Source organism: Neltuma alba, unplaced genomic scaffold (assembly GCF_004799145.2).
Source record: "Neltuma alba isolate B1F8T4 unplaced genomic scaffold, ASM479914v2 tig00012465_pilon, whole genome shotgun sequence".
Lineage (NCBI taxonomy): Eukaryota > Viridiplantae > Streptophyta > Magnoliopsida > Fabales > Fabaceae > Neltuma > Neltuma alba.
The window spans coordinates 166,900-192,506 of record NW_021636941.1 but is presented as its reverse complement, the minus strand read 5'-3'; the positions used below and the strand labels follow the sequence as shown (position 1 = coordinate 192,506).

At 31.5% G+C, this 25,607-nt stretch overlaps 1 protein-coding gene and 1 long non-coding RNA gene across 2 annotated transcripts; one reads left to right on the top strand and one right to left on the bottom strand.

The window, feature by feature from the left end:
- Window positions 1-3,840: 3,840 nt before the first annotated feature.
- Window positions 3,841-4,420, top strand: LOC114727316 (uncharacterized). The gene is made up of 2 exons (XR_003738577.1): window positions 3,841-4,058; window positions 4,214-4,420. It is a non-coding gene; the product is annotated as an uncharacterized LOC114727316 (long non-coding RNA).
- An 8,658-nt stretch (window positions 4,421-13,078) lies between these two features.
- Window positions 13,079-14,690, bottom strand: LOC114727350 (transcription factor MYB114-like). Its single transcript, XM_028914053.1, has 4 exons — window positions 14,570-14,690; window positions 14,338-14,467; window positions 13,668-14,167; window positions 13,079-13,131 (listed from the first exon to the last, which is right to left on the bottom strand). The coding sequence occupies exons 1-3, from the start codon at window positions 14,688-14,690 to the stop codon at window positions 13,714-13,716; spliced, it is 705 nt and encodes a 234-aa protein (XP_028769886.1). The 3' UTR covers window positions 13,079-13,131; window positions 13,668-13,713.
- Between the last annotated feature and the right edge of the window lie 10,917 nt (window positions 14,691-25,607).

Genomic DNA, 25,607 nt, shown 5'->3' with positions numbered 1-25,607 from the left:
AGGGTAAACTTAAAGGGTTAAAAATTATATTAACCCATATAAATAATTTGTAACTTATTTTTGTACAAATTTTTTTCCTCTACTCATACAAATTATTTTCATATCCCTTTCTTTTTAATTAGAATTGAATACGGGTAAATTTAAAAGAAAAACTAATTTTTTAGGCTTTATAGTTTTATGCAGTTTGAAATCAGGTTTTTATAATTTTTTCTTTTTATTAAGATCTTATTGTATGCTTAGGGGGTGTTTAATGCACTTTAAAGATATTTTTATTTTGATATATGTTGAGATAAAATCCTCATCTTCTCACATATGTATTTTGTTTATTTACATGTAAAATTATTTTTAAAACTATATCTTAGCAATTCCTTAGTATTCACAAGAGTCCGTAGACTGACGCTGTTAGTTTAGGTTACGTGGCAGACATTTTCCTCCTCCTCCTATCCTTCGTCCAGTCTCCTTTGATGCGAACACTCTTTAGTTCTCTCCCCACCGTCATCGTTTTCTTGCCTGCCTTTTTGAAACACACCCCCACGCTCCTTCTTCCTCGCTCTGCTTCCATTCTTACTCTCTCTCCTTCCTTTCTCCCTCTATTACCTTCACCGTCGTGAGATACTCTTCTCACTAAATAAATATTCGCAAAAAAATATTCATGGCTTTTCATTTCCTTAATTCAACCGTGACGTGGAATTCATCCTCACGTAATTTTCATTATTACCCAATTCCTCAGCTTTAACCTCGGCATTTGTAATATTTCATTCCAAAAATATTAACTTGTTTAGGATGCGCCAGTGCGCCACCGTGTGAAGGTTACAGCAAGGTGAATTTAGTAATTAACCGGTCCTCGATCACTAGCATCGAAACCCTAAATCCAAATCAAAGATACTGTACAGGTTATCTCGCAAATCCTAAATTCATGAATGGTGTGTGTGTGCAGCCTCGGAGTACGTCCGCAGTATAAGCCGAACAAGAACCTTGTTCCCTCCAGTAAAAGTTTCTCATGCCGGTGAAAGCAGCAGAGAGAGAGAGAGAGAGAAAGGAGAGAGAGTGAGAATGAAGGGGAGCGAGCAAGGAGAGTGGGGGTTTGGTTCAGAAAGGCAGGAAAAAAGAGGGCGATGATGGAGGAAGAAATAGCACTGTTCGCACTGAAGGAGATCGGAATTTTTTTGGGGAAGCTGAGGAAGAAGACGTGTGCCACGTCGGTAACTAAACACACAACAGTGACTTAATTAAAAAAAAATGAAAACCGAATTTAAAATTGGGTAAAATTATAAAGACTAACAAATTAATTTTCTTAAATTTAAAAAATAAACATCAACTATACTATAAGTGACGTTTAGGACCAAAACCTTTTCCCATAAGTGACTTACATATAAGATTAGAGTAGTGGATGGCTATTCCTTTGAAAGGTATATTTTAAATAGAGATAAAATTAAAAAATTGTTATATTTTAAAGAGAAATTAATGCATTTAAGATTTCATTGATCTAGTGAAAAATGTTGGAAACGTCTTATAAATAGGATAAAAAAGTATTATATTTTTTTTTTAATATAAAAACACATACTAATAGCCTAAGTGCTTATTTGTATCACAGTTGGACATCTAAAAGCAGTTATTTATGTAATTTGAGATAAATATTTTTTTTAATATATTTATCTCGTATCCCATAAATTATAATTAAAAAACTGCTTTTGCAAAATATTACCATCATTCTAAGCAAGCACTAATAACTACTAGCTCCGATCTTAATTAAAAAATCTTATTTACAAATTACAAACGAAGTCTTATAATCAGTACTAAAGGTAGTAATAACAAACCAATTTGTGACTTATTAAGTTATTATTACAGAAGAGTTTTCATGTTACTAATAAATACTATAAGACAATTAACTAATAATATAATTTTTGAAATTAATTTTCTTTTTAAGGAATAACAGAAATTAAAACTATATTTTGTTGAAAATAAAAGATGATGCTGTGCAGGGTGGTGGAGAGGGCTTGGGCTCCACGGTCCCACGGTAAGGGAACGATTATATTTAATTATCGGGTCCCTTCACAAAAACAAGAGGCCAAATTGCACCACACATATCGCCTTCCTGCATTCATTTGATTCGACAATAATGATTGCAATCCATCGTTTTTTATTGTTATCAGGTACATCCGAAAGTAAAGCAATAATAAACTTCACAACGTCAACAATCGGCGCACTCACTCCTCAGTCCTGATTAATCTACATCCTTAATTAATATTATTATAGATTTTCAAATACAAATCGCTCGATAAATAACAGTTAAAACAAAATACGGTTACTTATTACTATTTTCAGTCCTAAATATAAAAACTAGTTTATTAATTTAAATAGATTAAGAAAACAAGTTAATTAGTTATTTATAATAAATATGTGTTATCTTTCTTAAAATATTCTTACTAATTAATTTCTTTGGTATAAGCCTATAACTACCATCATTAGAAGGATTATCTTAAAAATAAATAAATAAATATGAGAGACAAAATAATTGGGTTTTATATTTAGGATTAAAATAAAAGTCAAGCGAGGTCTTATATTAATTATCGGACATAATACTATACAAACAGTGACTCCAACAACTCTGGCCTTCCTCTAATAGACATTGTCCTCCCATATTCAGAAAGTCTTTGGTCACAAAAATCCCTGGGGTGAAACTCCCCATTTGCTCTTCATCATCTGCTTGCTTGTTCAGTAAGCTTCTCCACCACTCTTCTGCCTGATAATCTCCCTGCATAAAATCAGCAGCACATCGGCTATACCCTCTTTCACATGATCACTACTGCTTTATTATTGTATATTAGTATCACCACCGCCACTTGCAGAAACGAGCTTTATTATTATGATATGATTCCTCTCCTAGCTCAGACATGGCAAAATTCTCAGAGAAAGTGTGAGGCCGAGGTTTCCTCACGATGTGCTGTTTTACTTATTCACCTCTTTTAATTTGCTTTCGTCTCATGACTTTCTTCTTTCTTCCTATAAACCTACAATAATGTTCACCTATCCTCACTCTCACTAACTGTATCTCATCTGTGGAATCACTACTACAAAATATTTGATTTATAATGCCTGTTTTGTAGTATTTATTAACAAAACACCACAGCTAATATTCAATAATTTATTTTAAAAAAAGGCATATTATGCAACACTTTTTTAAATAAAGTGCTACAATTTAGATGATACTTGCTGTAGCACTTTCTTAATGAAGCACTACAGAAGCTCTTTTCCTTTAAAAAAAAATATAAATAGCTCATGTAGCGTTTGGTTAGAAAAACGCTATAGAAGAGGGGATACTTGCTACAGTGCTTTCTTTAAAAAAATGTTACAACAACTCCTTTTCTTAAAAAAAATAATATATAAATAGCTCCTGTAGTGTTTACTTAAAAAAAACTACAAGAGAAGAGATACTTGCTATAACGCTTATATTTTAAAAAAATTATATAGTTGTAGCACTTTTTGAAGGAAGTGCTACAACATGAAGAATACTTGTTGTAGCCCTTCATTAAGGAAGCACTACAAAAGTGTATATATATATTTTTTAAAATTATATTTTATGTAGCAATTTTTTTAAGAAAACGTCATAGTAATTGTTTTTTTTTAAAAAAAATATCATCTACCCTACTCTCAATAAAACTTTATCTGCCTCTCTTTCTACCTCATTCTCTTTTTAATTCTAAAATGCATGCCCCTTCCCTCCATTGTTTTTAACTTTTCATTTTCTCTTCTTCCTTGCCGCCACTCACTACCCTCCCCATACACCCGTGACATGTTTCAAATTGAGCAGTGATGACATGGCCCCCCTCCCCCTTCGTCTTCTCCCACCTTCCCCCCGCATGACGGCGGCCCCTTCTTTCTTCCCTTTCATCTTCTTTCACCTCCCTCCCACGGCGCGGCGGCCCCAGTATCACACAAGTCCAGATCTAGCAAGTCTGATCTTTGTCCCCCGGTATCGCAAGTTCCTCTCCTGCAAGAAGATTGTTGTATGTATGGATCTCACAAGTTCAGATCCGATCCTTCTCCCTCTCTCGCAGGTCCAATCTTTTTTTTCCTTTTAAGTATGTGTGGAACTGGAATGCTGCGATTGTTGTTTGTTTGAATCAGTGTTTGTGTTTGCTTTTAGCTCTACCTTCTCCTAAATTAGTTGACATAAATATATATAACCCCTCAATTTCATAATGTGTTTCAGAGGGGGTAGAGTTTGGGAGTGAAGTGAAGAAGCTGAAGTCATGGTGATGAAGATTGAGTTTCTTCATCCAAGAATTAAAAGCACTGTAGAGAAAACTTTGCAGAAGACATGATATAATGGGAGACATATGGGTGAAGCCTGATTCTTTCCCCTTTTGTTGTTGTTGTTGTTTAGTGATGAACTGATAATGGAATTGATGTTGCGAAAGGGAGAAGCCTATGGGATTTAATTTTTTTAAAAAAAAAAAAAATTAAAGCTATAGGAAGCACTATAGCTGGTTTATTTTATTTTTTTAATTTAAAAATTGAAGCTGTAGCGATTCCCTCATGAAGCACTGCAGCTGATGTTATTTTTTTTTAATTAAAAAAAAGCCTTCTGGAGCAGTTTGAAAACCACTACAGCTTGGTTTTTATGCAAAACGTAGCACTTTCATATATAGCACTTAGAAAACGCTACAGATTGCTAAAAATGAAGTGCTACAATTTTACTTTTGTGTATAGTGAATGCTAAGTTATTGAGTTGGAATACAGGTTTTCTAGTCTAATATTTCAGGACGTGGGTTGGCCTCAGCTCCTTTAAAAAGAAAAGGCCAGGCCTATAAAAACAACCTAATTAAAAAACTGAGCTCAGGTTTCGAACACATTTTCACTCATTTGAGTAAGAGTAAGAGAACCTATTTAGTCGGATAAAAACGGAATAAGAGAACGTATTGCTAGATACCCATTTTCAAGCACATTAACGGTAGAAGGAAGAAGCCGAAAAAGACACTTTCACTCGGAGTTACTGTTCTGTTCTTTGTCATATATGGGCACAAATTATACTTGTGTTATGTACCATATCCGAGAAGGTGAAATCCCCCATCTTCTGTATATGTGGTATCCTCCGATCTCCTAGTTTATGGAGATCCACAACTACGCAGTAGAGCATAGCGCAAGTGTCTTTGTCTTTTACTTTTGAGTTCACACGAGTGTTCCCGTCCACTTTCTGCCGTACGTTCCCACCGTGACGCATTTTCATGGTCCTCTCTACCTGGCAACTTCACCGCAGACAAACCGTTACCAATTATCACTGTTATGATGCCACGTGAATTTTACAAGCAGAAGTTCTTGACTTGTACGATAGGGTATCAGCTTCGGAAGCTAAACTCAGCCCCTAAACAGGAAGAAGTATCAAAAGCCCAGTCCCGGTCTGGCTTAATTTTGGGTAGAGTAACTACTGAGAATAGGATTGAACTCAGAGACTTGATTGGTTAGGCGTATTGATTAGCCAGCTCTAGGGTTTGCCTCATAGCTAGGGATTTCTGTACGTAAGTATATCCTCATCATCACATCACTAATTAGACTCATTACAAATAATTACCCCCATAACTCACTTAGTTTCAAATCGTCACATGCATGTAAGGTTCTATATATACAATTAGCATTTGTATTACACAATAACATGCAATGAGAGCTCATATACAAATAGAGATCTATCATATACAAAATGGGCACTCATCAGATGCAAGAGAGAATCTATTATTATATGTAATTAGCATCTGTATTACACAATGACATACAATAAGAATCTATGTACAAGCAGGAATCCATCATATGTAAGTGAGCATTCATATTATACAATAAACTTATATATAAGTAGACATCCGTCATATACAAATGAGTATCTATCATGTACATTAAGTTATATGCAAGTGAGGATTCATCATAGCCATTAGTCATATGCAAATGAACATCCATATTATGCAATAAACTTATATGCAAGTGAACATTCGTCATGCACAAGTAAGTATCAATTATATACAATTAACATCTGTATTACGCAACAAACCTATATGCAAGTATGCATTCATCATATGCAAATGAGGATCCATAATATGCAAGTGAACATCTATGATATATAAATGAGGATCCGTCTTATGTAATTAGTATTTGTGAGGGCAATATAATTTTTTTTCTTTCACACTAAATGACACTTGAGAGCCCCAGAGTCCCAGACCATTTTATTTATTGTAAATCTCATTTCTCAATTAATTTGTTAGATGGGGATTTTTAACCAGTTTTTCCAATTAATAGACCTTTTATGCATTATTCACTGGCAGACAAATTAAATAGTTGCCAAAACATTTTCAAAGCCAGCATGTCTTCCAAAAATTGTTTTTCCTCCAATAACGTAAACGCTCTATTTTGTGAGGAACTGGAGATTGACTAGGGTTTGAAATAATTCACAATCTGTCTCGGCATAGAGATAGCCGTAGTGGTTAGCTAGCCCTAGCTAGGGTTTTCCTTTTTGTAAGAAGCTAAACGGGGATAAAATTGCAGACCTCGTACGTACGCACCCTCATCACATCAATAGTCACCCCCAATCCTCCCACTTTTAAATCACACCGTTAATGAATTGTTGGACATCGGTTGCATTCTTGAAGTAAAATTGCCATCCTAACCACAACTTTGAATTCCTATGGGCTTCTTGCTGGATGGTTTACTCATCAATGATTAAAGAACTGGACTGGACCAGACGGTCGGACTGGTTGAACTGTTAGCCGAACTTGTTAGCGACTTGGTTTAGACTAAAAAACCCTTCACATGGTTGAGCCGGATTGGATCGAAGTTGAGCCGTCATTAAGCCGGAACCCAGAGTTGGACCGAAAACCAGAACGGTTTTCAGAAAAACGAACGGTTTTTTAGCCTAACTGAAAAAATACTAAAAAATAAAAAAATAGAAGAAAAATAAAAAAATTGACCCCCTTAAAAATCCTAATATATTTTTAGACTATTTATAACCATATAGTATTATTTCATTGAAAATTTCATATATTGTGATGTTGAAATCGTGAGTCGCTAGCCTTTTTGTGTCGATGTCCGATCTATATTTTAAAACAATATTTTGATTTGAATGAATTAATAATTTTTAATATTATTAAATATTTTAAACATACATAAATTTAAATATATAAGGTTTTAGTTCATTTTCAATGATTTCATTATAATTTTAGATTATTTAAATGCGTTTCTAAATTATTTAACAATTTGATATTTTTCATATATATTAATTATATGTATATAATATTATTTTGAATTAATTATTGCATCACCGGTCCGACCGATGGAACTATGACCCGTTGATTTTTTCGGTTCAACTTCCGCTCCGGTTTTTAAAACATTGTTACTGATAGAATGTGAGGGAACGGGGGTGAGAAAGGAAAATTTTCTTCATATGCTTCTCATCTTCCTTTCATCTGTTCACAATTATTGGAATCCATGTTGACACTATAACTTTTAACTTTGCCAACAAAAATTTCTCAAATGAAAATATTTTAGTCCAATTATTTTGTAATTTAACTTTCAAAAAAAATCAAGATATCAGTATTTGAAAAGTCTTTTAGCGGCGACATTAAGACACTTTTGGCGGCGACATTCTTGTCGCCGCTAAAAGACTTTTCAGCGGCGACAAAAAAGTCGCCGTAGAAAACGCTTTCGGCGATGACAAAAGTCGTCATAGAAAGTAATGCCTAAGAAGAACTGGCTTTACCAATGCCACGTCATCACCGCCGGTGCCACGTCATCACCGTCGACCTCCACGTCATCGCCATCAGTGACCACATCATCACCGCCGACCGCCACATCATCACTAGCCACCTCCACATCATTGCCACATCACTCCTCCTCACCACGTCATTGTCCAAATATTTTCACCTTAAATGTGTCTTCTTCCAGGTTCGAACTCGTGACCGCCTCCTTTCGTATCCAATCTTCTTGCCGCTGAGCCAAATTGAATTTGTTTATTAATATTGTAAAATAAAATATATATTATTATATTATACTTTCAGCGGCGACTTAAAAAGTCGCCGCTGAAAGTCCACTTTCGGCGGCGACACTTTTGTCGCCGTTGAAAGTCTTGGTTTCAATGGCGAACTTTTAGCGGCGACTAAAAAAGTCGCCGCTGAAGGTCCACTTTCGGCGGCGACACTTTGGTCATCGCTGAAAGTCTTGGTTTCAATGGCGAACTTTCAGCGGCGACATTTTCGTCGCCGCTGAAAGTTTTAGTTTCAGCGACGACTTTTTGGTGTCGCCGTCGAAAGTCATGGCCTAAAGTCTGTTTTTTTGTAGTGTTGTGCGCCTTCATTCATTCATTTCATTGGACAATATAATGATTGCAATCCATCTCTTGATTGTGATTACTAGGCAGAGTAATCCAGGTTGGCTACAAATTACAGGCCAATCCGCCTCAAGTTATAGTCCATTCGGGTCAGGCTTAAAAGACTTGCTTTAAAATGAGTTAACCTCTTAAGAATTAGTGAGTATGAACTGAAAAAGCCCGTCTCAAGATGAGCTTGCATTTTGCCAACTCAACTTGTCACTTGGCAGGTTGAGCCTGCAAGCTTAACTCATCATATTACCACTGAAAATAGTAATACTTCCCAACATGAACAAGGGCACACACTCCTCACAATCCCAATTAATCTATGTCCTTAATTAATTTAACCCATTAGTCTTTATCATAATCAATCTTCACACTTGCATATATTTAACACTACAAAACAATAACAAATCCATCCACGCTGATTTTGCAGTTTGCGTGCTCCACTTTGATCAGTTCCTATAACAAACAAACAAACAATAATACTCCTCCGGTCCTTAATAGAGGACCTAATTGTTGAGTTGGTTTTGGTTCTAAATATAAGACCATTTCTCATATTTATCAATTTTCTCTAAATTATTCTGATAGATACTCCCTCAACCATAATCAAGTAGAAGAGGAAGAGGGGAAATTAAGAAAAATGATTATGGTATTTTAGGAAAAACGTGTCACATTTCTTATAATTAACTAACTTACCTAACTTCTTTAATCTAATCAAATTAGTTAAATGAGTCTTATATTAAGGACTGGAAGAGTACTAAAAAAGTAAACATCAAAATTTCATATTAGAGCAATGGCTGTTAAATATGATTGGGCAAAACATGATTTACATTGAAAGCTAACGAGAATCTAAATGATTAGTAACTGAAGAACCCGAAATAGACTTTCTTCCATTTTCCGATAGTCTTCGTCCCAAGATTTCTCCCCATTTGTTCTTCATCATCTACTTTCTTGTTCAACTAGCTTCTCCACCACTCTTCTGACTGATGATCTCTCTGCATAAAATCAGCGGCACATGGCTCTGCTGTACCCTATCTCACATGATTGCCGCATTATCACTAGTATTACCGCCGTCACTTGCAGAAACAACCTCATTAATAATGATTCTGTGTTTTTTTTCTAGACATATGTATCCTTTTATCGCAGGTAATCTTGTTCGAGTCATTGTTGAGCATTAAATATATATACTTATTTCAATGGAAATTCAAATCCTTCATCGCATTATGATGGACTAGTCTCTTTATTAATCTAACTCTCATTAATTGCATACATATTGATTTAATGTTGTTGAAGTCTACATACATATTTTGATTCTTTTTGTGATGTTATTACATAGTAAAAATTCCCAAAAAGAAGATATCTCTTAAAGTTAAAATTCGAAATAAGAAATTACTACAAACATGTATTGTCATTTGTTTTTTAAATTTAGTTAATTACTATTAAAGTATAGTAAAAAAAACTAATTTTATATTTTTCAATTCAAGAAATAGATTTTTTTGGATTTTCCCTATTGTGTACAAGCCCGGCTGAGCCGAATTAGGAATTTGCACAGTCAATTATCTTCAGCGGTTAGTCCTAAGGGGTGTTAGAGAAACCTAAAAAATATTTTTTAAAAGTGTTTTTTTATAAATTGAGATAAACTCCTCATATTTATTTCGTATACCGTAAAAACACTTTTAAAATCATAGCTTTATTTCTATTTTCTACTCAAACACCCTCTTACACTGACAAAGTTAGCTCATAAAAGCACTGAAAATGATGGCTTCGCTGCATTTGCACAAGTGTGGCCCTCTGAAAAGTCATGAAAAGGAATTGAATCGACCTCCGATCTCGTGTGAGGCCGGCCCCCCCACATATAAGACCGTACGACTGTAGATCACCCATCGTCTTCTTGATCAATTATGGCTGTGATTGCTCTGTTTTGTTTGGTTCTACGTGGCAGCGACAGTTTGCTTGTTCAGCTTTCAACGAGGCATAATGGCCATCATTGACACCCAATAATCAAACTTTTCCGGTAGGCTCCACATCAGGACATTTTAATGATATATAAATCGTGATTAACGACCTCATAAAACCATTTATTAAAGATCAAATAAATTATCGAAATTCAAATAAAACACGACAGGCCTTAGCTATACTACTCCGTCACTAATTATAAAAAACTTTTGGCCAAATTAAGCTTTTTAAGAAAACAGTTAAAAGTAATTAACATGCAACATATACAAGTTTTTTTTTCCAAATATACCCCTAATAAATGTAAGAGAGTAATAATGAGATAAATAGAGAGAGAATGTAATATATGAAATTTATTAGGAGTAAAATAGGTATAGTAATGCATTAAATGTTTAGACAAACTCAAAGGGGACCTTATAAAAAGGGACAAATTCATTCAAAAAAGGGGATCTTATAATTAGAGACGGAGGGAGTATTATAACCTATTCTTAATATAAGAAATAGTTTGATTTTTAATTTTGTCATAAATATAAGATCCTAATTCACCTTGTCTCTCATATTTATCTATTTTTTTCAAAAATAATCATAACATGTTAAAGGTTTCATCAAATAGTAGTTCTAGCTAATATACATGGCAATGATATTTGAGGAAAGACAACATTTATTTATTATAAATAATTAATAATTTTTTTAATTTACTCAAACTAGTTAATCAACCCTTATATTAAGGACTAAAGGTAGGATATATATTGTTATAAGTATGGGATTCTTCTATTGGAGGCAATCCTGGTCGAGGTACTGTTGGCACTAAATGTAAGCACTGTTCCTAACGAAAATTCGAAACTTTGGTTTACCACATTATGAGAGACTACTTCTTTTGCTAAACCCAACTCCTGATGATTTTAGATATAATTAAAAATATAACTTGAAGACATCAGAAATTGAAAAAACAAGATGTGTAGTAACAAAAAAAAAATATAGGTATATAGATAAAAATACCATAAACTAATTAAATTGTAAATTATCCAAGATCTGATCATTTTTCAAATTCTTACGTTATTTTAATTTTAAAATTGAGGAGCTTAGATGAAAATCATGAATAATATAATAATTACAAATAATGAAATTTCATTTTTTTTAATAGTAAGACAATTTTATTAAAAATAAGCAAAATGATATACACAGACTGATGTGCGTTCCTTTGCATGAAAAACTACAGAAGCCCGACTATAACCCCCCCCCCCAAAAAAAAAACCCCACAAACCACCTCGAACAGCTATGGAAATATGTAAATAAAAGACAAGAAGAAACAAAGACGCAAAAAATAGAACCAAAACAAAAACTATAGCAATAACAGCAGCCTGGATTTGGGTAAAGATAATCATGGCGCTACCCATTCCATGGTTGCCACAAAAGTGAAACACGAACCAGATCTAATAACCAAACAACGAAAGTACAGGGCTGAGGAAAGCTAAAAAAAAACTAGGCTCAGTTTTCCAGTATAATAAGACGACCTTTACAAAAAAGGAATAGGAAATCTGAATCAGACAAAAAAACAAGGTGGAAAGAAAGTTTTCCTTCACGCAAAACCCAGCCAAATGAAAGGGACAAGGGGAAGAAGATGAAAAGGAGCCGGGGTGAAATTGGGAGAGGCGAAGAGGGAGAAACAAAGAAAAAGGCTCTAATTGCAGCCGCTTAACCCGACTTCCGACTTCTAGAGTTGTCATGTTGCTGTCATTTCATCTAATTAACTAAATTGTTACAACTATTTCTTAAAATGAAGTTGTCATTGATCAATCAGCACCTAAAAACCTAGAAGTTAAATATCAAGAGGGTCATTATCATTTTTGAAATTATTATTATTATTATTTCATATAACTAAAGTTGTTATTTCTTGAAGTGAAGTAGTCGTAGGTTTGATTTATTAACATTTTTAAAAATTTCAGAAGTGGAATTTCAATGGAGTAGCTAGTTGTCACTTAGGAAATTGTTATTGTTATTTCATGCATACAACTGAAGTTTTGATTTCTTAAAATAAAGTGGTCAATAATCTACTAACATTTAGAAACCTAGAACCCGAATTTTAGAAAATTAGTTGCCGCTGATGAAATTGTTATTATTATTTCATGCAACCAAAAATTGTTAATTAATTTCTTAAAGTGAAGCAGCTAGTCATTAATCTACTACTAACACTAGCTCAAAAGCTGAATTTTATGTTCTATCGGTGTAGAAACAACTGATATTAAAAGCCCCATTCTTTTTACATCGTTTGTGAAACCGATGTGAAAAATGTTACTTTTAAGACCGATCATTATTCTAACCAGTCTAAAAAATAAAATTAAAAAAGGGAAAAAGATCTTGAATTTTATAAGATCTAATAAAAATCCATACGATTTAATCGGTGCTTCTTCTGAGGTTTTATTAGATCTTATAACATGGCAAAAAATAATCCAATAATCCAATAAATAAGAAATAGTATAAGAGTAAAAACAATCAGATCTAATGAGATGTTAAAAAAAAACTAGCTAAATTTGCTAGAAATGATATCGATTCATATTAATTCATATGATAAAAATATATTTAACAAACAAAGTTTGAAATTATTCATTAAACACACAAATAGAGAAAGAGTATAAACTTAAAATAAATACGGTGATGATGAAGACAAGTATAGACCTAGGCAAATATAAGTATTTAGATGACAACACAATAGAGCTTGAGATAGCACAGATCTGGATGGTATGAGCACAAATTTTAATGCCATGAGCACAGATCTGGATGGTATGAGCATGGATCTCTACTTGACGATCATGGAGAAGTCAATAAACCTAAAAAAGTGATGAGTACGGAAAAGATTATGCATTGCAAAGGAGATGAGCATGAAGAAGATGTCCATGTATAGATAAGAGTATGAAAAAGAGGACTAGCATTGAGGTTATTGGTGAGTGAAATATAACAAGGAGATTACAAGAAAATAAAGTTTGGTTTAGATTTTAAATTACCTTATGAAACCTTGTAAATATTATTTTTTTTAAAAATATTTTTTAAACCTTTTATGCTGATTGTAATAGATATCCTGTGTAGAAAATATATTTTAGACCAATTGTATATGGAGCCAGTCTAAAAAATTGTAAATGTTATTTTTAAAAATATATTTTTAATATGATTTATATTGGTTAGACAAACAACCGGTGTAAAAAGTATATTTTGCACTTGATGTGTACGGAACCGATTTTAAAAATCTATTAATATTTACAAAAATATCACCCATCATATTTTTTACACCGTTGCTGTTGTAAATAGTGTAGATTAGGAGGTGTCAAAAGGGTTTTTTTTTTTCCAGTAGTGATGTTATTGTAATTACCTTAAGGGCTAAACAAGGGAACCGGAGGATCACAATGGTTAGAATTTCATATACAGTGACCCCACCAACTGTGGAGACCCTCCATCTTGAGAAAGTCTGGGTCAAAAAACTCCATCATAGAATTCCCCTCTTGCCCCTCATCTCCTTCCTTGTTCAGTAAACTCTCCCACCACTCGTCTGACTCGGCGCTCTTACTAGAATCGGCAGGAGGGCATGGCCGTGCAGAACTGGCAGAAGCCTTATTGGTATCACCACTTTCACATGCAGAAACAAGTTTATTCTTATTCTTCCTCAGCCATGGCGAATTCTCAGAGAAAGTATGAGGTCGAGGTTTTATTACTACGTGCCGTGTTACTTTCGTTTTCTCCTCTGCCATCTTCACCTGATCTTTTGCTTTCTTCCTCTGATTTTCTTCTCTCTTACTGCGCATTTTGGTGTGCCAGAAGTTCTTCACGTCATTCGCTGTTCTTCCCGGTAGCCTCCCGGCTATCAAAGACCATCTATTTACAAATGAAAGTTTCAACAGTGAAGAAAAGACAAATGAAAGTTTCAACAGTGAAGAAAAGAGGTCTTAGTTTACAACTAACTAATTAATTAATTAATTGAGTTGCATGACAACGAAGAAGATATATAATACACAAACACACGCAGGTGAGAAGAAGATGCGTACCTGTTGCCGAGAAGCTTATGGAACCTTTCAATTATATCAACCTCGTCTTCCGTGAAGTTTCCTCTGTTGATGTTGGGTTTCAGGTAATTCAACCACCTTATTCTACAACTTTTCCTGCATCTCTTCAAACCTGCAATTAATGCACACCATATTTATATATTGAGCCCTCTGTGTGTGTGTGTTTTTAAAGGTTGGTCGTATTAATTATTAGTATCTGTGTGAGCGCATATACCAGCTCTTTGAGGAACCAGATTCCACTTTCCCTCGCCATACTTTTGAACGCAAGTTCTGAGAAGATTGTCCTCCTCTTGGGTCCAGGCACCTTTCCTCACTTCTGAGTTGATCTTCTCCATTAATTCAACGCTTATGCTTGATGTACTCATAACTCATATATATAGAAAAGCTTGTCTTATCCCCACTCATCACGGTGATCATAGGGTTGAAAAAAACGCAAAAGCATCACACACACACACACACACACACCCCATCCAAATTAAAAACCTAAAAAAGACTTATTTTACCACCAAAAGCAATATATATAAAAGTGCATATAGATATACATATCCATAAGTACAACATGCATGCCATATCGTGTGTGTGTGTGTGTGTGTGTGTGTCATGTATTTGACACAAATGCGTTTGTCTCTAAGCATCTATGCATATTACATCTATAGGGTGAAAGGCCAAAATTTCTTTTAAAATAATAAACACACAATGTTATTTTAGTAACCTTCAAAATATTTTTTTATGTCATATATAATAAAGGAAATTATGTTGGACAAAAATATATAGCCAATATATATTATAAAAGTTAACAAAAAATTAGAAAGAATATTTAAAATAATTCAAAATTTTAATGGTTTTGAAAGCTGATAACAATGTGGTTTTTCAATGCATTCAATTATGTCGCATATACATAATTCAAATGAAATACTAGGATAAATACATCAAATGTAATCAATAAAATACATCATTAGGAACAAATTCTAAAGCAAAATATGGGGCAAATGTAAACAAATTTAAGACTATATGTAAATTAGATAATAAAAATAATTTTATATCACCATAATTAGTCAAATTTTAACAACTATTTACATGATTTCAAGACCAAGTATTAAGATGAATTTTTCGATAAATTAATAAAATATTTACCATTGCTTAAACTATAAATAATGTAGGTCTCTGGCCAATTTAATTAGGCGGTGTGTTGGGTTAATTCCCTTTTTGTTTTCCACAATTATTAAAAGGGACTTATCTATTTGGATTTAGTTTCAGTGATAAGTACTAAAATCTAGACCATCTAAATTTAATCCGAATGATTCAGATTTAATTTTTTCTTTTATATATTTTGAAACAAATTATTTTAATGTGTATAAAATCTAGAATAAAAATAATAATCTTTTAACTGTTTTTTCTTTCAAATATTAATTTTATTTAAAAATAATTAGTTAAAAATTTTAAATCTAGACTATTAAAACTATATTTAAATGGTGTAAATTTCACCACGATACTGGTTCCCTCGTCTACTTGCTCTGGTCTTTCTATTAATACATTTAAATTAAAAAAGTTCGTAGTTGCATGAATTTATTAAAGAATCTTTTAAAATTAATTACCACTTTTAAAATATCAAAATTCATGTCAATAAAGTTTATTAACTAGAGGATATTGTTTAGTTACTCTAAATTATGGGATTGCTTAGTTAGTTGGAGATGAAGCAAAATATATTTATAAAAATCAATCTTATAAATAAAAAGTTTTTTTATTAAGAACTATTTGAAAAGATTTCATAATAAGGGGATGGAAGAATGTGTGACAGAGAAAAGTTGTAGGGGAACTGAGGTGGGGTTCTGAAAATCCTAGCTAAGGCAAGACCATTTGTTCCATATTCATCGTTCAAGCCCAAACCCGAGTTTTATTATTGTTTGGGAAAATATTTTTTGAGATTGAAAAAATAATTAAAAGTAGGTAAATGTCAAAAGTTTAAACAACTTTTCAAGACAATCACTTGTTTAGTATAAATAATTGGAGGGAAATAGATGAGGAGAATAAAACAGCCAATGTTTGTTATGCATATTTCATTAAATGTTGCAAAGGATCTTATATTAAAAATCAGTGGGTGTAGAATCTTATAAATAGGGCTGGAAGAGAGTATTTATATTATCATATGCGTTCGAAACATTTAATTCTTCTAATTAATAGAATCATAGTCACATATGACATGACGTAAATTAGTAATGTGCAGGAAGTTGAAATTTTAAAAAGTAATTAGAGTAAAGGAAATATTCAAAAAAAAGTTATTAGATCTGATTTGGATTGGATATGGTCAACATGAATGTGTTTTTTTCCCTCTCCTCTCTGGGACCCTAAGAATTTGTGACTTGAATCTAGAGCTGGGAATCAGGGTCGGCCCTTCAGAGCTGACGGGTTTAAAAGGGCCGGCCTTCCAGGGTTGAAATTTTAAAAATATCTCAATTTGTTAGGCCCGACCCTTAAGCTATAGGGCCAGGGCCGGCTCGCGGGTTTTTGGCCCGTTTAAGAAAAAATACCATTTTTTATATTTATCATATTTTTTATAAAAATATAAAAATAAACCAATGAAATTATTAATAAAAGACATAAATATAAATAAAATTAAGTCACAAATATAAAATATCATCATATATAAATATTCATCAACATCTAAGAACATCTAAAACATTCATTAACAAGATAACAACATCTAAAAGTTTTATCTATAATGCAATTGTGCAATAAATAAACACTATCATTAATCTTTTGAAACTTCATCATCACTATAATTAATTACTTTTCTTCATAAGTATGCTTTTCTTTCGTAACAAAAATATCAAGTTTTTCTTCTTTATAAGAATTTTATTTTTAAATTTTGCAATCTAACTATTATTTTACTTTAATGTGAGAAATATTGTTGTTGAAACTCATGAATTTCTAATTCAAATTATAGAATCACAAGTTATATAAGTATAAAAATATTCTATTATCAAATATATATAGTTTAAAAATATCAACGCATATAATATAAATCAAATCATTATTAAAGTCCAAATTAACCCATTTTAAAAAAATTTAATTGGATAAATTATTGTCTAAAACTAAATTTAATTTTAAAATGATAATAATAACTAAATATTTGAAATATTATTAACAATGTAAAAAATTAATAACATTAAAATTATATAAAAAAATTTAAAAAATAAAAAAAATTATAAAAGGACTTAAAAGGGCCGGCCCGCGACCCTCCAGGGCTGGCCCTTTTAAGCCCTCGGCCCTCCAGGGCTTATTTTCCATTTTAAGAGAAGAATATCAAGTCCGACCCTCATAATTTCAGGGTCTAAACGGGCCGGCCTGACGGGCTCGGCACGTTTTCCCGACTCTACTTGGATCCACGTAGCTTGGCTATGTTTTGTGATTTTTGTGGACAAATTTAATCAAAAATTAATTGGACAAGATGGGCAACCTAATTCAAATCTCCTGATTTAAAATGCTTCCTGTAATTAACTTTGAAACATGCTCCCCTTTTTTGTGGTGTGTGTATATGTCAAATGCATATGCTGTGTTGTATCTCATGGTACATAGCGAAGCAGCGTCTTTTTATTAGATTTAAAAAGACATGTACTACCTGGTTGAATAATTTAGAAAGATTAAGGAAGCTATTAAATTATTTAAAGTATTTATATTTATAGTTTTTTCTAAACTAATTTGTCTCATTTATAAATTTGTATTTATAAGTATTTTAGAGAGGTCATGTAATATACATTACAATTAAGTAATTTAATAACTTTTTTAATATCTCTAAATTAGTTATCTATATCTTATATTAAGAACGAGAGATAGTATTTAACATATATAAGATCTAGTTGATTAATTTGGAGAAATTAAGAAAACTAAATGAATTATTTTAAAGAATTTACATTTATTTATTTTTAACTAATTTGCTTGACTTATAAACATAATACACATAAACATTTTAGTGAAACTATAATAACATATAACATAATTAAATTATTTATTTAGTTTTTTTAAAATCTTTTTAAATTGATCAATCGAGTAGAGCTAATCCTTAAAATTACTAGTAGGGGTCAAACTTGTAAATAAATTTCAAAGTTGTCGGCAAAGCAGCGCAATGTTGGTTTACCATTGGTACCGTATCACACGAACGTAATATCGCCACGGACGCCTCGTTGCCGCTTGTGGTGTTAGGATTCGACTGTGCCCCTTGGCCCTTGGGTTAGTGGCAATACATTTTTGGATAAAAAGTTTACATAAGAGATATATATATATATATAACTTCTTATATAAAAATAGATATTAAAAATGAATAAATGTATAAATAAATCTGTATATGTGTATTGATATTGAAAATATGGCCCCCTTAATATTGAAGCTGAATCCGCCACTCATAGACTATATAATATTTATTACTCCTCCAGTCATAGATATAAAATTTTTGTAGTGTAAAATTACATTACAATATGCATTTTACATTTCGGATCAGAAGAGTACTATGATAAAATTTATTACTATTTTTTTCATTCTAAGCTTTGTAGTTGCTTTGGGATATTAGAACCCCATTACCATAGTTTAAAGCTATTGTGTGGATTCTGAGTGCTATTTTGCTACAAAATTATTCTTGTTCAGTATTGTATGGTGATTTTAGGCACATAAAAAAATTTAAGCTTCGTGAGGATATGTTTTGTGGTTATCTGAATATTTAATGTTTTTTATCTTTTTTGTCACTAATTAATTTTATATATTGCATTAATTAAAATGTTAACATCTTTGCATATTACATTCTCTTTCATACATTCCCTCTCTTACTTGCCACTTTATAAATCAAGGTATGCTTGGTAAAAAAAGTTTCATTTCTTATGTAATTATACTATTTTTAACTCATTTTAACTATTTTCTTAAATAGTATAATTTGATTATCTGGCTCTTATAAAAAAGATCAGAAGGAGTACCTAATGGTTAAAACAAACAACAATTGAGTAAATTATCTTAGTTAACGGTTTTCTCTAAAAATTTATCAAGTAATCCTAATAATTAGAATAACCAGTAAACTAGTACTACCTCTAATCTTTAATATAGGAGCTAGTTGGACATTTAATTTAGCTCTAAATAAAAGACCCTAATTCACTTTATCTCTCATATTTATTCATTATTTTTCAAGGTAGTCATTATAATAGTTGTACATGTTAAATGTTTCATCAAATGTAATTCTAACTAATATACATAATTAGCAAGAGTATTTTTGAAAAAAACAACACCTATTTATCACAAATAAATAGCTTAACTAATTTTTTTTATATACTCAAATCAGTCAACTAACTCTTATATTAAGGACTGGAGATAGTTTAATATTATTTGACATTTATAATTTAACCTTCAACTATTTCAAACATACTTGATGATTATTAAAGTAATACCATCAAGACAGACCTTACAAGCCAAATCTATGAGCTCGTTACTTAAGAGTTTTAAAGTTAAAATTGTTAAATATTATTTCATATTGGACTGTTCATAACCGTTAAATAAGCCCTCATATATGGCATATCCGGCGCACTGACTGTTAAGTATCGCTAAATATGTAGTGGTGAATATTTAAACAACAAATCTTATAATACGTGGATCTCATTACTTGGGCATGTTCTTTTCATTCTATAAAAGCTAATTTTAGAGAATACAAATTAAGCAGCTGAAAAAGTATTTGTTGATATAAAGGTGTTGGTGAAATATTTACATGTGGTGATGAATTTGTTGTGTGAAGTAGCTAGGTTTTTGTCTTTCTTCTGTTTACGTTGAATGGCAGGTTCTGTGTGCGCGCACGCGCGCGCGCTTTTCCTTTCATTGATTAGCTAGCTGTAGGGTTTGCCTCATAGCTGGGGAATTCCTTACGTACGTATACCCTCATCATCACATCACTAATTAAACTCATTGCAAATAATTACCCCCATAACCCACTCAGTTTCAAATCGCCACGAATTTTATCGACAAACCTTCATGATGAAAACGTAATAATTTTATCACATCTAGATATTGGTAGGATGGAGTTAATTAAGACTGTGATCCATATATAAACAACCTTCGCCCCAACCCCCAACAAAAAAAAAGAAAAGATAAATGAATCCTGTTCTCGCCATCAAATAATGAAGTTTCAAATCACGCCATTAATGAATCGTTGGACATCGGTTGCATTTTTGAAGCAACATGCCATCCCAACCACAATGTTGACTTCCTATGGGTTGCTGATAGAATACACCCTCCGTCTCTTATTATAAGATCTAATTTTTTGAATAGATTTGTCCCTTTTTATAATATCTTTTTTGAGTTTATCTGAACATTTAATGTATTATTACCTATTTTACCCCTAGTTTAATATATTTAATACATTCTCTTTCTTCATTTATCTCACTATTACTCTCTCACATCTACACATTTATATATAGGGGTATATTTGGAAAAAATTGTATTTGTTACATATTAATTGTTTTTAACTAATTTTAACTGTTTTTTTAAACCGCACAATTTAATTAAAAAGATCTTATAATAGGAGACAGAGTAGTATGCGGGAAGGAGGAAGGAGGGCGTTCTTCGTCGCAAGGAATAAGGATAACCAAGCCCCGCAGATCATCCGTATGATAATGATTTTCTTTTCTTTGTTCTTCCTCAATTTGGTTCTTTTTGCTTTTTTTTTCTTTTGTTGTTATGGGGATAATATATATATATTTATATATATCTTTGTGTGTGTTGAATTTCTAGAAAGTTTTACTATACATAACTTGAGAAATGGAACCTATATAATTACACACAGCCCTACACCTAGTGAAGCTCGCACTTCCCTGATGATGAAACATCATGAACAAAAAACTGGACCGAATTGTCAACTGAAAAACTGGTAAAACTGATGAACGGTTTGGTTTGGTTTAAGTGATGAACTGGTCAAAAAGTAAACTAATATATCAAACCAATCAAAGCGGGGATAAACCATTTAGATGATTATATTGTTATTGGTTTTATTTTTTTTCATTTAGTTCCTAATATCTTAATCACTATAGATTTGAATGAATTTTAATAATAATTTTGGTGTCGGTAATTATTAATTTTAGTTATTGAAAAATCATAAAGATCAAAATTCTTAATGTTGTTGTACTTTGTTATTATATTGTTACAATAAAACTATTATAGTATTTTCTTGTATTTTGTTATTAGTTATTATTAATGTTGTTTTATTTTGTTATTTTTAATTAAACTATATTATTTTAGTGTGACTTTTTTAACTGTAAGTTGACTCAAGCCTAACCTATTGACCTTTTTGAACTACCACATCAACCAGTTTAGTGTTTGGTTCAATTTTTTTGTTCCTTGACGAAACATTCCTCCCCAAGCTCAAACCTTGCATCTATACACGTCTTTGAGAACAAAGTAACCCTCATGGCCTCATGTTTAAAAATTAATATAAACATATTATGATTATAAATATTATAAAAATGCATTGGAAAAGGGAACAGTGGTTTATGAAAATACTATAAACACTTAAAAAAAGTACTTTGATACAAAGTGAAACAAAATTCCTCTCACATACTTATTTTGTAGGATTTTATATATAGTTACTTTGAAAGCTAACGGAGAACCATATATAGTTAATTGGTGGGGATTTTATATTGGTAACTAACTAGCTAACTAATATGGGGGTGGTGTGTCATGTTCCACGGCTCAAGTGGGGTAGGCCTTTCTATGCGCTGAGAATTCAATGAGTAGGCCAAGAAGAATCTTTAGGTCTGATGAAGGGTATAATCAGATTCAGAGGATGAGCTTATAATAATAAAGGGCACGGAAGATTTGTTTGGATTGTTTCCCTCTGGACCTTTTGATTTCTTCCCCGCAGATTATTCTGCTTCTCTTCTTAAGCTTCAACTTTAACTAATCTCTTGGTTTCGAGAGAGTTTGAGCTACGATGACATGTCGTAATTCTGTTATATAGAAACTGCGCTAATTAAGAGAAGATATTGGTTTGTTTTGTTAATCTGCAACAAATTAAACAACTGCATTAAGAGAATGGTCCCCTAATTAATGGCCTAGTTGATGGCTCAACAATTTTTTGCCACAGAATCCACTTGTTGCCGGTGTGGGTGGGCTCTAACGAGAAGATTCATTTGACTTTTCTTTTCTTCTTTTTTCCAAAAAGGAATATACAATTAAAATCATGTTTAGGTGGATTGAAAAAGAACTTGATAGTGATATTGCTTCTTTCCTTGATTCTTTCAACTGACTATCTGAGAGTCAAAAAAATTCATTTATATAGTTGAGATTATCTAGATATTATTTTGGTTTCTATCTTTATCTCTAATAAACACAATAAACTTAGAAGGCATATGTGATATGTCTATATTTCATAGGTAAATTTATGAGTGCACATATACATTGTAATGGGGATAAATTAGTGTCCAACACCCTAATCTTATTTCTCTGGTAAATCTAGCATCCTGATGTTATTTTTATTTTTGCATCCAGCACCCTAATACATTTAGGTTCATAAACCATAAGTAAGATTAGAATGCTGAATGTAACTTGAAAAAATAATATCAAAGTGCTCAATGTACCTAAGAAATAAGATTAGTGCAAAAGATGCATATGAAAAATAAGATCAGTGTGCTACTTTACCTTTTTAAGAATTAAAAATAATAAAATAATAAGTGTTCATATAAAAATTTACAAATTATAATTTACATTACAAGAGTTTATACAAAATTTTTCAGGTATTTATAGATAAATTTATAAGTGTGCATATACATTTTAACAACTAACAATATAGCAAAATAAAAAATGTAATTGGAAAACTTAATAAATAAGTTACCAAAGTTTTGTGAAAAAAAATCATATATCTCTAGAAGTACTGCACCAAATAGTATACATGTGATTCATTCTCTGGAAAAATAAAATATTTATATTTTTTGCCCTATGAAGATTTCCGAAAAGCGGCAAAATGCATCCATCTTTTCTATCAAATCAAACTCGAGGAAAACGAATAAATGCACTTTCATTTATATTTCTATAAAACGAGGTCGAGAACTCGAGGGTATAGGGGAATAATATTCCTATAGTAGTAAGAAAGTGTAACTGTGTAAGAGAACGATTAATGAAAGCATGCGTTGAATTATTGTCGTAAATTTATTGTCCCTTTACGGAACACAATGGCCAAGCCCCAGTACACATATCTCAATTCATTTAATTTTAGATTAATTAATTTGTAAGTCCTTATAGTTTTAACCAATTTTGAATTAGATCCTTATAGTTTTTTTTCTTTTTATTAGGTTCTTATACTTTCATCTGTTTTTAATTAGGTCCTCGCATTTATTCTTCTTTTTATTAAGTTCTTATAATTTCATTAAATTTTTAATCAGGTCCATCTAGCTTTAATTTTTATTTGTTAATTAAATAGATTAATATTGAAATATAAAATATTAATAATTAAATTAAATTAATAATTATATAATAAAAATAGTAATATAATTAATTAATTCAGGAAAAATTTTTAGAACAATTAATTTTTTGCCAAAAAATTAAAATTATTATTATTCCTAGAATATTATTGTTTATAAACTAATATTAAATAATATATACTATTTTATGTTTATAGAATAGTACTATTGGAATTTATAAAATAAAGAATAAAAAATTCAAGGACTTAATTAAAAATAAGATGAACTTATAAGGACTTGATTAAAAGAAAAATAAATGCAAAGACCTAATTAAAAATAGGTGAAAGTATAAGGACTTAATAAAAAGGAAAAAAATTATAGGGACCTAATTCAAAATTGGTTGAAACAATAAGGACTTGCAGATTAATTATCCTTTTAATTTTTGTCAGAGAATGATTATTGCAATTCATCTTTCTCTTTTTTTTTTTTTTTGGGGTTTGAGATTATTATATACATCCGAAAGTCAATGAATAAACCAGTAAGTAGGAATTACCCCTCACTGTAACTTTGTATGGAAAATAAAAAACACTTCACTGGCCAAATGAATCGAATCACTTAAACCATTTAATTTCCAGAGTCTTTGCCCATAATCTTCGATACACTTTCATGTAACCAAAAAAAAAAACAACAACAACATATATGTGTGTATGTATATCCATGCATGCTAATTTTATCTGTAGTTTGCTCCACTTTCCGCAGTTCCTATTATAAATAGTAAATATTGCCAAATAAAATAAACATGAAAATTTCACATTACAATATACAATTTATATATGGGCAAGACATGAATTGAAAATCATAGGGATCGGATCGAAAGTTAACCATTTGGACAGAAGTATGGAAAAATGTTAATTAGGCCAGTGTACTGTGTGTGTTGAACTTTGTGTGATGTCGGGTGTTAGCCAGGGTTTAGTAAACCAAAGAAATGCATTTACAGTTTAGGGATAATATACTTTATACTATATAGATGTTATGTTATATGTGTGTATAAATTACAGTTTCATATTAATCCTCTGACCTTTAATATAGAATCTAATTATTGAGTTGATATTGATTCTAAATATGAGACTTATTTCTCATACTTATCAATTTTTTTCAAATTTACTCATATTGATACTTTGATCCCTCAATCATAATCAATCAGGAGAGGGATGGAGGATATTAAGAAAGATTATTATTATAGTATATTAGAAAAAATATACTCCTCCGGTCCTTATTATAAGACCCAATTTGACTTTTTATTTGGTCCTAATTATAAGACCCAATCCATTTTGTCTCTTATAGTTATGCATTTTTTTCCAAGATAATCCTTCTAATAATGATAGTTTTAGCCAATATACTTAATTAGTAAGGATATTTTAGGAATGACAACACTTATTTATTATAAATAACCAACTTAACTTACTTCCTTAATCTCCTCAAATAAGTCAATTGGGTCTTATAATTAGGACCGGAGGAGTATCATAATTCTTATAATTATTAATTAACTTACCTAACTTTTTTTAATCTAATTAAATTAATTAATCAAGTCTTATATTAAGAATAGGAGAAGTATTATATTGTTAACTCAACGGAGGAATTTTTATTTTCAGTGCAAAGGGTATTCTAGGGCACGGAAATTTAGAATTTGGCACAAAACTGTTGATACAATAATGAATTTCATTTGGAAGATAAGATCTAGATCATCTTATGTGTATTCAGCTTGGGATCTTTAATATCCCTAGTAGCAGCTCAACCTTTCTTTTTTTTTTTTGGGTTTATTTTGATCATTAC